The 13,910-nt window shown below is 38.2% G+C and overlaps 1 protein-coding gene across 1 annotated transcript; it reads right to left on the bottom strand.

Moving 5' to 3' along the window:
• Nucleotides 1–5,796: 5,796 nt before the first annotated feature.
• MMP1 (matrix metallopeptidase 1) lies at nt 5,797–13,684 on the bottom strand. Its single transcript, XM_027095690.1, has 10 exons — nt 13,525–13,684; nt 12,833–13,077; nt 12,591–12,739; nt 12,224–12,349; nt 11,340–11,495; nt 11,088–11,205; nt 8,858–8,991; nt 7,205–7,367; nt 6,576–6,679; nt 5,797–6,394 (listed from the first exon to the last, which is right to left on the bottom strand). The coding sequence occupies exons 1-10, from the start codon at nt 13,630–13,632 to the stop codon at nt 6,285–6,287; spliced, it is 1,413 nt and encodes a 470-aa protein (XP_026951491.1). The 5' UTR covers nt 13,633–13,684; the 3' UTR covers nt 5,797–6,284.
• Nucleotides 13,685–13,910: the final 226 nt, after the last annotated feature.

Raw genomic sequence — 13,910 nt, 5'->3', positions numbered from 1 at the left:
TTAATCTCTCCTTGGGATAGGAGAGAATGGACAACAAGGAGGAGACAGGGGAGAAAGACAACCAGCCATTAGTAAACCTGGCTCTCACTTGGTTGTATTTTTATACCAAAATAGTGACCTGAAATGGCTATGATGTGAAGAAGCATCTTTTGATTTTATGTGCAAGTATGAAACAGACTTGGAAATTATTCAAGAAAAAAATTTAAGCCCGATTAGCATAAATTGGAAAATGAAAATTTTCTAGAGTTTAGAGTTAAAAGGTTATAAGCTTGAACAATTTAAAAATTGGTTTGTGTCTCCTCTTCATTTTGATACCATAAAATGTCCCAAAGTGTCCCCACTGGCAATGCAATGAGTGTCCCCTTACCAAATGCCTGTACACAGCGTCAATCTTCAGCTCAACTCCTGAAAAGTCATCAGCTATTATTCTGGGGAAACCTTGCTCCATGGACTGGCTATTTTCATCAAATCTGTACCAAGTGAAAAAAATACAATTCAGCATTATGTAGAGCCCCCATTACATGCAACAGTATGATATCATGTTAATGTTCCAGTGTGAAATCCTGGATAAAATTCTCAAGTGGTATAAGGAAGTGTTAAATATTTTTATAACTATACAAATATGTGACTTTCTTAGACTTAAAAGCTTAGCACATAAATCAATATTTTCTCCAGATACAAGGACATCATGCTCTTCTACAAAGGTTCCATACATATGTCTGAGGTCAATCTTCTAAGCCTAGACACACAGAGCCCAAGTGCCTTTCTGCTTTGAATGCATGAGAACTATATACAAATAAGATGCAAAGTGAATTAAATCATTTGGCTAAAATAGCTTTTGGTTCTTTATCACACTTGCCCTGTAGACCTTGTCTCTATAGCCTGATACACCTGGGTTTCCTATGATGGCTCATTGTCTGGACCTCAGTTTGTCTCTCCTGATGTCTTTTGGTGTCTGGACATATAACCCAGGGATAAGCCGTTCTGAGAGTCCTTTGTTATATCTGGGAAGTTGAATAATTACAAGTTGTTTTCCTCACAATCAGAAAGTTTGAAGTTAGAGGAAGTTTGATTGTGGGAGTGGGGGATATCCTTAAAGAAAGAAAATAATTTTCCTAATTAGGCTCCATACAAAGTCATTCCTATTGCTTCTTACCTCCAGTATTTGTCCTCTACAAAGAAGTATGTTTTCTTCTTTTCCTTACCAGAAACAGCTTCAGTTTTCCTTATGGTTGGAGGAAAACCCAAGGTGTGGATGCCTCTTAGATAACCTGCTTGCCCCTCAATTCCTCTGACAGCCCAGAACTTATTGCCTACCAAAAAAAGAAGCCCAAGAAAATTTCAGTGAAGACTTTTAGTTTTAGAAATGCATTTAGGACACTGTTGTGGAAAACAGGAAGTCTTGGTTTTAATTTCAATCAATTAATCTACAACAAAGGAGGCAAGAATATACAATGAAGGAAACAGAGTCTTTTCGAAAAATGGTATTGGGAAAACTGGACAGCTAAAGGCACAAGAATCAAATTAGACTACTTTCTCACACCACATACAAAAATAAACACAAAATGGATTAAACTCTCTAATGTAAAACCTGAAACCATAAAACTTATAGAAGAAAACATAGTATGCTCTTTGACAGTGATCTTAGCAATACTCTTTTGACTGTCTTCTCAGCAAGGAGAATAATAACAAAAATAAACAAATGGAACTACAACAAAATAAAAAGCTTTTGCACAGGGAAGAAACTATTAACAAAATGAAAAGACAGCCTACTGAATGGGAGAATATATTTGCAAATGATATATCCGATAAAGAATTAATATCCAAAAACTAAAAAGAAGTCATAAAACTCAACATAAACAAACAAACAAACAAGCAACCTAATTTAAAAATTGTCAGAGGACCTGAATACACATTTTTCTAGAGAAGACATGCAGATGGCCCACAGACACATGAAAATATGTTCAATAGCACTAATCATTAGGGTCAAGTAAATCAAAACCTCATGTAGATACTACTCACAGCTGTCAGAATGGCTGTCATCCAGGAGACAATAAATAACAAGGATATGGAGAAAAGACAACCCTCATGCCCTGTTGGTAGGAGTGTAAATTTGTGTAACCACTATGGAAAACAGCATGGAGGTTCCTTAAAAATTAAAAATTGAACTGTCATATGTGATAGCGAAGTAGAACAGCAATTTCACTTCTAGGTATTTGCCTGAAGAAAGAAAAAACACAAATTCAAAAAGGTATATGCACACCAATGTTTATTGTAGCATTATGTACAATAGGAAAGTAATGGAAGCAACCTAAGTGTCCATTAATAGATGTATTTATAAAGAAGATCTGGTATATAAATGTAATGATATATTACTCAGTCATAAAAAAGGGAAATATTACCATTTGCCACAATGTGGATGCATCTAAAGGGTATTATGGCTAAGTGAAATAAGTTAAACAGAGAATGATAAATACTATTTGATCTCACTATATGTGGAATCTAAAAAAAAAGAAATAAACAAGCATAACAAAATGAAAACAGACTCATAGATACAGAGTACAAACAGGTGGTTGTCAGAGGGGAGAGGGGTGGGAAGGGGTGAAATAGGTGAAGAAGATTAAGAGGTACAAATTTTCAGATATAAAATACATAAGCTACAGGGATGTATTATACAGCATAAGAAATATGGTCAATAGTATTGTAATAACTTTACATGGGGACAGATGGCTAGACTTATTATAGTGATCACTTCATAATGTATGCAAACGTCAAATTACTATATAGTACATTTGAAACTAACATAATATTGTACATCAACTATAATTAATAAAAAATACTTTTCAGCACAACTGGGCTTATAGAAAGTAAGGGAAATCTCCAAACTCTCCTCTCAAATCACTCCACAACAAGTTTGGTGTGTTAGTGATTTCCTGCTATAGCTAGGATTTGAGCTAAACTGAGACCTGACTTTAGTCATTTGCCTGAAAATGATGAGGGGTGAGGGAGATAATTTGGGAGGAGGACGAGCATTATCTTGTGAGATGCTGAGTCACATATGGTCTTTGTTGATTCTCTACACAAGGGTAAGTTGTCCTCCTCTGTCAAGAGGGAGATATTATTGATACTTCTACCCATGTGGAGCTTTCAGAGAAGTTTAGGTGTTCAAGATTTTCAGGTTTGTTTACCCATTATTCCAGCTAGAAAGTGTCCAATTTTGCAGTTAGATCTGGGATTGATTTTTGGCATAGTCTACAATAGATGAGGATTTTCTTAAATGTTGCCATTAAAATCTGTTAGCTTTCACAGTATGTCTTGAGTTGATATTTGGCTTCTCTGAGCCTATTACTTTCTTTATCAAATTTCCAGGGCAGTTAACCAGATCACTCCACATTTCTTAAAATTACCCTCCCTCTCATACTGTTGAAGTGTCCCAGACACCTGATAACCCAACACCTCACCATTCATCATCTTTTCACAATCAACCACAGATGAAAGTCTTAGTAACTGTGATGCCACTACATACCAAGCGTTATCACTACCACATTTCAGCACAAGTTATCTTACTCTAGCATTCCTAGAAAGCAGAGCCTGAGACAAAATTTAAGTGTAATCCAGGGAGCTGGATTGAGAGACATGGAGAGTGAAACAGGGAAAGCAGGAGAGACAATACACAGATGAATTGTCAACTGTATACAGATATGAGAAATGTGTTGTACGATATGGGACTGTCTGAGGGACTACTGGAAATGTGTCTTAGAAACACCCTTCTGAAGAAAGAAAGGGAAATGCATTTATTCATCCATTACTCTCACATTGGTAAAATATTTGTCCCACAAATTATTACTCTTCTCACTTCTAGATTGTATGTTCATGAGCTCTGAATGAGTTCCATAACAGAGCTGGATGGAACCTCAACAGAAAAGATGGAAAAACCTAGAGAAGGAAGCAAGAAACACACTGCACAGACCCAACGAAAACAGCTACTAATTTAGAAGCTGGTTTAGAACCTGTACAAAGCCAGTCACCACTGCTGTGTCAGGGATAAAAGAAAGATGAGGCCAAGGAAGAATCTGAAGAGTGTCTGATAATCTCTATGACTCAGCAATTGCACTCTTCAGTATATAATCAACAGAAATGCCTACATATGTGCAACATTATTTATAAAAGCCCCCAAATGGTAACAACACAAAGCCCATTACCAGTGGATAAATAATGTTCAACACAATAAGGTAGATACAAAATAATACACAGTTGTTCTAATTTAGTTAAAAAATAGGTGAATTTAATCTAAGGTATTAGAGGTCAGCATAGTGGTTACTCTGGGAGATAGAGAATATAGAGAGAATGCTGTTGGTACTGTCCTCAGATCCCTCTCGGCATCCTCATGGATACTGCAAGTGTTGACTGCTACAACTTCCAGTTGTCCCCTGTTACTTTGCCAAATGGGATCATCTTGCCTGGGAGCAATGCTCCTCTCCCCAAAACAGACCTCAACTGATAACTGATTGACACAGAGGTGCAAAAGTCTAGTTCCTTTGCCTCAAGGTGGGACTCACTGTAATTCAGTTTTTGCTCCAGAGCTCCTTGTTCATAAGATCAAAGCAAGCTCTGTCTGAGATCACATTCTTTAGCTTTTTCCCTGTTCTAAACTATGTCCCCCACTCCTCTTCTCCTGAGAGCACTCCTCCCACAATGACAACACCAAAGAATTCCTGTTTCAGACTCTTATTCTGAAGAACTAAGCTAAGAAAGAGTTGAGCAGTGATGGGATCATGTGAGGGATACATACTCTCTTGTGAGATGTCTCTTGCATCTTTGGTTAAGCCACAAAAAAGGCTTATTGGTTTGACTCAGTATTTGAAATGAATATAAGATCCTACACATCAATGGCCAGATGTTGGATCCTATAAATTGGTAATTTGAAAGGAAGACTTTTTTGAGAGCCCTCATCATAAACAGCTGTCATATCAGTACTTATGGGGGGATCAGATTGACAGCAGTGTCATCCCTGCATCTGGTGGTAGTAGGACATCCTTATCTCCAGAGATAGGGATGCAGGACTGAATATACAAACCTTGTTACTGTTTTAGTTTACTACCCCAAGCCCAAACTCTCTTTAGATTCTTCACCAATTAACTGTCTTCGTCTTCTCAGTTCCTCACAAATTTATTGTTTCTTTATCTAAAAAGTATAAAAGCTGCCTGCTTTAGCCAATCCTTAGGTCTCATTTCTATGATACCTCCATGTGCATGAATTAAATTAACTTTCTTTTTCTTCTGTTAATCTGTCTTGTGTCAACTTTATTATTAGTTCAGCCACAAGAGCTCAAAACAGGTAAGGGAGATATTTCCCCCTCCCTGACACTGGTAATGTTTTGTTTACTGAGCTGGGTGAGAATTACGTGGGGTTGTTAATTTTGTGATAACTCATTGACATGAACATTTATGATATGTGCACTTTTCTGCATTTATGTTATACTTTAATATAAAAATGTTTAATGGAGAGAGAGATTTGTCCAAAGGGAAGGTTACACTGCTGTCCAAATTCTTGAGTTGAGAACTGCCTGCCTCAGAATCATGAATAACTCAAAATATTCTCAAGACTCTCTGTGTATTTGGAAAGTCTGCAAACACTCTGAGCACTCTCTGAGCTACTCAGAAAACTCATAGGGCTTGGAAGCTACCCACAGGACTCCTACCTCCATTAACATCCTCTCAAATTAGGCATGATAAACTAGATAATGTTTGTCTGGAAAAACTGGGTTACACAGCTTTAACAAAATCTAAAATCTTAGTGGCTTAACACAATGAAAGTTTATTTCTTAAGCAAAATCTACTGAGGTTTAGGGTAACTGTTCAGAGTGTTGGCCCAGGAATTCAGGCTTCTTCAACCTTGTGGAAATTCTCTCAAGATGTGCTTTTACAATCATCATAGCGCTGGAGAAGTTTGCACCAGCAATCCAATGATTCCATCTGGAAGTGATATTGGTCACTTCTGGGCACAATCCACTGGCCAGGACTATCCAAATGTGACTGCCTATTCCTTCCTTCCACATCTGCAGAGAATTGAACTGTGGAGCCATGAATTTGACCTTATTTGTGGAACTAAATTATAGCAGTACATAAAACATTACATTCTAAGTCATAAAAATTATGCAGAATGGGGTATAAATAAGATTATACTTCATGACTCTGTATTTTATTTAAATATATGTCTCTTCAGGAAAGCACCTTCCTTGGACTCCTGAAATATATTTTTCTGTTTAACTTTTTAACAGGTGGTCAATTTTTTCTGCAGTTGAACCAGCTATTAGCTTTTTGGAGAGTCAAAATTCTCTTAGTTTTGGTATCAAATTTGTATTGCCTTTTTCCATGGAAGAAATAGAAAAATCCTAGAAATAAAAAAAAAGAGACTTATTACCTTATACAAGTGATTTCTAGGTTTAACTTTAATTCTTCAAAAATCCAAGTCATTTGTGAGAATAAATATTTTTGGTATTTTCTGTTCCAAATAACAATACTGATGCTATTCCATGGCAACAAAATAGAGGAAATATGTATATATTCACCTACCGTCTTTCTGGAAAACAGCATCAACTTTGCTGCCAATTCCAGGAAAATCTTCTGCTATCATTTTGGGATAACCTGCATCCATGGATTGTTTATATTCATCATACCTGGTAAAAAAATAATTAGAAGTGTCAGAACTATTTGTTAAATGTGTAGCCTTCACAAAACTATTACAGGGAATTCACCAGCAAGAATGTAATAAGATCTTTTAATTCCATAGGTGTGTAAAAATAGGAGGTGGGACGATGTGAGGTAGGATGTTGGGTGGTCTAGAAGATTTATAAATTCCCTCTGAACTCCAACATCTAATTCTACTTCTCCAGTAGGTGCTTTAATGTCAAATGCAGTGAAAGATAAGTTCCTGTTGGCTACAGCAGCCCTATGAAGATGAATGCCCTCCTTTTCACATCTTCTTTTTCAAATTCAAGTCCACATTCTCCCTGGATCTCTGGGACAGGAATTGCGTGATGATTATTGGTCAACCAACTTGGAAGCTGGACAAGCTACAGCCATTCCCAGAAAAGGCAGCTAGCCAAGACATTATGAGACTCATTTTTATATGTTTCAATTTAGTAACTTCTCTCTATGTAGAAAGAATATATACCCTACCATTTTCTGTACCCAGTCTTTACCTCCAGCATTTGTTAGCAACAAAGAAGTACGTTTTCCCAGTATCTTCATCAGAAACAGCAGCGTCGATGTTCTTCACAGTCCTAGGGAAACCAAAGGATCTGTAGATGTACTTGGGGTATCCGTATAACACATCTTGCCCCTTGACAGTCCAGTACTTATTACCTGCAAATCAAGAAACAGGATGAAAACACTTGCCCAGGGCACCAGTAGACAGTAAGTGGATTTCCAGCTAAATGCTTAGTCTCGTGTGCTAGAGGAGTATCCTGACTGCACATTAGAATCATCTAGGGAGATTTATTTTTTTTTAAATACCGTTGTTGGTATCCTACCCCATACCAATTAAATCAGTATTTTTCTTTAATTTCCTAGACAAGTCTAACCTGTAGCAAGCTTTGAGAATGACTGGTTTGTGGAGTTGGGGGCTTCCTTCCAAAGCCAGATGTTCAAATGACTACAGAGTTCATCGTGCCACCTCAGTGATAGAAACCTCACTTCTCCAGGTTGCCCATGGGTTGTGGAAGTTCACACCAAGGGTATCCTAAAGGCCAGAGTGTTGTAATGACTCACAATCTGTAATGACTAGCAACCCAGGGTAGAAATCATTGCACCTGACTACAGTTCCAAGTACTTGAATTTAGGCTGTGTCCAGATTCTGCATATTTAGACTTAGTAAACTCCATGTCATATAAAACTAGTCTTACGTCTTGTAGCCAGGCTTGTACTTTTCGCTCAAGTATCCTTATTTATCTCTCAGGAAAAACCAGTCTGAAACTTTGTGTATCTAAAATCTCATTTAATTTCATTATATAAGGGCTAGAAAGCCCGTTTCAAATTTTTTTGCCCATCTGAACTGTATTGAGTTCTTTGCCTTGAGTGTGTGACTGGATCAGGTGTCTTAATGTTTGTCTGCACTATGCCAAACATACATTTGGAGAAATACTGATGTTTGTCATAGTGTCTTCAAAGTCAGGAGCTGATCACTGGAGCATGTTTCATTCTGATAGAATCAAAGAAGTTTACCCCATTCTATTCATGGTAGTTCAGGACTTCTCACACTTTAATGTACGTACGAATTGCCTGGCAATCTTGTTAAACTTCGAGAAGGTCTGGAATAGGATCTGACAATATGGATGAACTTTGTCAGTATTATGGTTAAGTGAGATTCTGAATTTCTAACAGATCCCAGGACAGTGTCAGTGCTGCTGGTCTGAAGACCATACTCTGACATCAAGGATGCAGCACCCCCATCTGGCTGCCCTGTGGGGTCTCCTCTCTCAGGAGAGTTATTAGTATAAAATAGGCTCTAGGAAACCATCCAACTCAAATGTTTCTGTTCCATCTTCTCAGTTTTACTCCTGAGCACCCCAAAAATGTGGAGAGGGTTTAAAATACATAAACAGTTTGCACAGAAAACAGCTACATAAGTCCACATTCACGAACAGGCCATAAAATATGTATCTCCAGTCATATGCTATTCACTTAAATTTATTCAGACATGCACCATGCAATTCTTAACTAAAGTGATAGACTCCCATTGATTTGCTAGATTTTCCTAAGTCTATGGAAATAAAGTAGCTAGTAGTCTCATATATCAGCCCAAAAGCAGAAGAAACTTTAATGCATAAAAACTGAAAGATAATTGGAAACATTACCTTTGAAAAACCGAACTTCATCTCTATCGGCAACCTCATAAGCAGCCTGAAGTCCATTTGGCAGATGGGGCCAGAAAACAGAAATGAAATTGAGCTCAGCTTCTGGGTAGAAGGGATTTGTGCGCATGTAGAACCTGATTTGAAAGAAGGAAAAATGTTTTTATCTAATCCATAGCAAGCTCTGGCTGTCATTCAGGTTCTTCTATTGCTGGCACTAGTAGTGTGCTCATAAATGTTTAACATCTGGCTCTCCACGATGGGGCTGGGGAGGAGTCCTGGTTTGTAGCATTTGCTTATTTTCATGGTGGAAATATTACAACCACTGCAAATCAAGAGATTTGCGGTGGTGCACCACTGTATAGCGTTTCCACTCTACAGATACATCAGGCATAAACTGCCTCAGGAACATAAATAAATAGTAAAATGCAGCAAAACAATTACAAAGGGATGAATTCTGATTACTTTTATTACCTTTGGTTTAAATACAATTGTAAGTTGTATAATTTAACTCTAAAGTTAATAATTTGACTTTTAATAATGCTGTTTAACAACCAGCTTGCAAAATTCTCAAAATGTAACAATCATCTTTGGCAAGCACACCAGGGCCTAGGACACAGCGCTAACATCCTACATTTAGTGTACACTTTACCTACATCATGCCCTACCTCACAAATATCCTACAAGAGAACATTGCTTTCATCTCACAGATTAGCAATTGAGGTCAGGGAGGCGAAGGGAGGTGTCCAAGACCATGCAACTGTTAAGAGGCAAAGGTTAACTTTAAACTCAGATCTAGCAGCTACTCCCTTTGTCTTCCTTTGGTTGGTGGTTTACAAAGTTGACTGGGGTAACGACAAAGCATAGACTGTCACATGGGCCGACAGAAGAGTTTTCCCAATTCCAGGCCACAGGGAAGACTCTGGCCTTGGAAGTCAAATCTGACTTCTCGATCCAGTCCTGCCTCTGCCTGGCTGTGAGACTCTGGGCAAGTCAGTTACTATTACTGTTTCTAGACTTAACCTTCTGTGGCTTCATGACCTGGTGACATTTAAATGATCTCAGTGTCCTTTCAGTTCTTGCAAATCCTAGATTTTTTCCTGGTCTTTGGAGTCATCCTTCAAATACTTGCTTTGATAAGCACATCCTGCTATATTGACAGCTTTCCTTTAAAACCAAGTCTTTCCTAGCACTCCCCAGCACTGAGCCACACCCTGTATGGTTTATATCCATCCTTATCTTTTATACTCAGAAATAGTAAAACACAGGATGGGAAGCATTAGGAGCCAATACACTGCTTTCTGGGGTAGATATGATCACAAAGTGGTAAAACAGTTCCAGTGACACTCCAAGAAGAGAGGTGAGGAGAAGCGAGCCTTTTAGAGCATCCTTACTTTCTATGTGCGGCAGACTGTATTATTCAGAAAATGACTGTATTATTATTTTGCCTTGTCCTTTAGGAATCAGAACTGTATGCAGAGCAGGCCTATTCCTTGTGTGTGAGGGGACCTTAGCCTTCCTGAGGCCACACACTGCTGAGGGAGTTCTAGGATCCTCCTCTGAGGAGGGAAGCACATTGTGACTGCCCATATCCCCTGACCCTCAACAGACAGGGTCCTCATGAATTCTCGGGGATTCTCCCTGCAATGGCTCCTATCTTTCTTTGCCCCCTCCCAGGGTAAAGGGGTGGAGACAGAGTCCTATTATGACCACAGGCTTTGGAAGGGCTGTCTTTTCCAGGATGATACTTAAAAGGGGTCTACACAATCCTTCTCAGCATGATGGTGCTATGAAAAGGACTGATTTCTCCTAATAAAATACTGACACACTTATCATTCTAAAGAATGACAAAAATGAGAAGAGGCCTGGAGTAGAGGTCAGAAGACCAATTACCGCTTTGTTGCCAAGAAACTCTGTGCCCTGAAGGATCTCTTTCCTTCTCTCTGCTTTACTTTACTGATCTGTAAAATGGAATTATATTTACTGATTTTCTACTTCAATGGTAATTTTTATGAGAATCAAATGACAGAATACATGCTGGGGAAAAGGTTGTTATAAGTTCATTATGTTGTGCAAGAGCAAGCAATTGTTTACATTCAACTATAATTATAATAATGTATGTAAACAAATGTAAGATAAACAATGTGTGAAGCATAGTAGTGGCCCATATGTACCCATAGCAGTGAGTCCTGTTATTACACATACATAACACAAAGAAGAACTGATGTCTTACCTGTCTTTAAAGAACATCAATTCTCCCCGGACTGTAGTTATAGCATCAAAAGTTAGCTTACTATCACACACTTGTGGGGTTTGCGGGCCAATTGGCTGAGTGGGATTTTGGGAAGGTCCTAAAGGAACAAGAGATCTGGAGTTAGTTCCACCTGGCTTTGGAAAACTACATAACCAATGAAAGCTTCTTAAAGGATAAAGCCAATGGCTGTTCTAATGACCCCTTGTCTATAATGTTTTTCTTTATACTCACCATAGATGGCCTGGATCCCACTGATGTCATCCTGAGATAGCTGAACATCACCACTGAAGATGTAGTTGGGGTACATCAAAGCCCCAATGTCAGTAGAATGAGCAAGTCCAAGGGAATGGCCCAATTCATGAGCTGCCACACGATACAAGTTATAATCTAAAATGGATAATAAACCCATTTGCAATTATTTGAAATATTTTCAGTTTTGAGACATTTAATTAAGAAGTAATCTATAACTCTAAAGGATTAATGTTCTTATTTTCTCAATAGCTTTTTGAAATGTATAAAATAATTTTCTGAAGGTAAGAAGAATGCATTTATTAATAGTGAAGAGACCAGTTAAAGCCTAAACTCTATGATTACAATTAAAAAGCAAATTCAGCCAACCAAGAGTCTAGCACAGATTAGTCAGTCTTGTCAGTGGCTAGATGGCACATATTATTTCACAGAGAAGAAATAGTCTTCTATTAACACATTTTTTTTCCTATTTACAGATTGATACATGTTTAATGCTGGAAATTTTGGAAAATATATACAACCTCTCTTCTCTTGATTTCCACATATCTTACTAACATTATTACACTTTGGTGTCTTCTTCCAATAAAAAAGATTCTATGTAGATGCCCACAAGGAAAACATTAAGATTTTCAACATTTACTTACTAGAAATTTCAGAGTAGCCTATTTGTAGCCAATAAGATGTTCTTACTAACAGAAATAATTCTTCTCTTACATTTTCTAAATGCACCATTAATTTTCTAAGTGGTAGCAGAAAAATGCATACTTTTTTAATGCATTCTTTCAGTTAAGTCAACCAATATTACAATGAACCAAGAAAGTGGGTGGGGGGAGAAGGGTTGAGAGAGGCAAGATGAGCTGACTTACCTCTGAAATTGGTGGTCCACCTTTCATCTTCATCAAAATGGATATCCCCTCCGATATGTGGGCCTGGTTCAAAAGCATGAGCGAGGTTTCCACCCGGTCCATCAAAGGGAGAATTGTCACGATGATCTGCAAGGAACAAAATTCAACAAAAGTTCCTCTTGGTTCTTACTTAGGCTAACCCAGGAGAGTAAGCATTAGCTTTGCTAAGAGGCCAACAGATTTGCAGCAAATGCAATATAGTTTTCATTCTTAAGTCCATAAAATAAACACTTTTCTCAAACAAGGAGATCTAGTTGCAAAGCTGAAGAGATTCAAAGGCAGGGGGAAGTTAAGGTGAGAATACTTTCATGCTACAAGAAGAGCTTACCTCCCCTGACAAAGGATATCATTATGTCTGCTTGACCCTCAGAGACCTTGGTGAAGGTCAAGGGTGACACACTGCTCCAGAGTTGAAAGGCTTTCTCAATGGCATGGTCCACAGCTGCTCTTGACAGATCTGGTGTGTAGTTTTCAATCCTTCAAATGAAATAAAATACAGACACATCGGATTTCATTTCTGATGGCTCTGATGGGAAATAGCATTCCCACTCTGGTGCTCCGTCTAATTACCTGTAGGTCATGTGTGTGTCCTCCCACCGCGGGTTCCCCCGAGTGAGAACAAACTGAGCCATGTCAGGCACCCCACATCTGGGCTGCTTCATCACATTCAGGGTTTCAGCATCTGGTTTCCCCGTCACCTTCAGCCCAAAGAACTTTTGCATTTGCTTTAGTTTTTCAACTACTGGGTCATTGTTTCTCTGTCTTTCAACTTGCTTCGCATCACTCTTCAGGTTGTAGTAGTTTTCCAGGTATTTCTGATGAAAGATAAAATTATTGAAACACTGGATGGGAAATCTTTCTAATTTTTCTAAATATTGACAGTATAAAATTATAGCTGAAACACAGAACTACTTTTAAAATTGTGTTTAGATTGCATGGTCCTTATTATTCTTATTATTGGTGGAAACTGTAATTTTGGAGTAGAAATTTCCCTACCATTAGTTATTATGAAGTCAGAATTATAATTTGTAGAGACAAATTTGCATATTGTTCTTTTAGTTCCCTATCATTTCTAACTGGAAAAAGAGAGTCTATGCATGGATAGATACATTTTTGGGGATAGTGCCCTTTCTGACAAAAATTTATCTTTGTAGGGCATCCATCCTTAAATAAACTCTATTATACTGCTGTTACTCTGTTATACTGTGGGAAAATGTAAATAAAGGCTTTTGCATTTGGGGCATGTGAAATTCAGCATTTACCTGCACTGTCTCCACATCTTGCTCTTGTGTTTCTGAAGTCGCTGCTGGGAAGCTGTGAGACCCCACGCCCCACAGAAGCAGCAGCAGCAGCAAAGGCAGTCTGGGCATGCTGGCCTCTGTCTTCCTTCTCAGCTTAAGGAATCTGATGGCTCCCACCTCTCTGCTGCTCCAATGTCTCAACTAGGAAGTTCCGTCTATATATATAGGGTTCTGGCACTTCCAGAAAGCCAGAGGCTGTCTGACTCACATTTCATAACATCCTCTTGATTATCAGTGAATAATCTGAGCAATCATCACAAATGGTGACTCCAAGCAGATTATTTGAGATTGTTCGGTGTTGCAAGCTTATGATTAACATTAAACAGAACATGGGCAAAGGAGACACA

This window comes from Aethalodelphis obliquidens, unplaced genomic scaffold (genome assembly GCF_003676395.1).
Source record: "Aethalodelphis obliquidens isolate GAN/ISIS:26980383/991018 unplaced genomic scaffold, ASM367639v1 scaffold93, whole genome shotgun sequence".
NCBI lineage: Eukaryota > Metazoa > Chordata > Mammalia > Artiodactyla > Delphinidae > Aethalodelphis > Aethalodelphis obliquidens.
The sequence above is the reverse complement of the archived record's forward strand: the minus strand, read 5'-3'. Positions and strand labels throughout refer to the sequence as shown.

What these genes read in the sequence shown, in the direction of transcription:
- MMP1 (XM_027095690.1), bottom strand. Translation starts at nt 13,632, where the DNA reads ATGCCCAGACTGCCTTTGCTGCTGCTGCTGCTTCTGTGGGGCGTGGGG. An exon ending in GATATCCTTTGTCAGGGGAG is followed by an intron (nt 12,350 to 12,590) that starts GTAAGCTCTTCT and finishes TGTTCCTTGCAG; the next exon opens with ATCATCGTGACAATTCTCCC. An exon ending in TTGATGTTCTTTAAAGACAG is followed by an intron (nt 8,992 to 11,087) that starts GTAAGACATCAG and finishes CTTTCAAATCAG; the next exon opens with GTTCTACATGCGCACAAATC.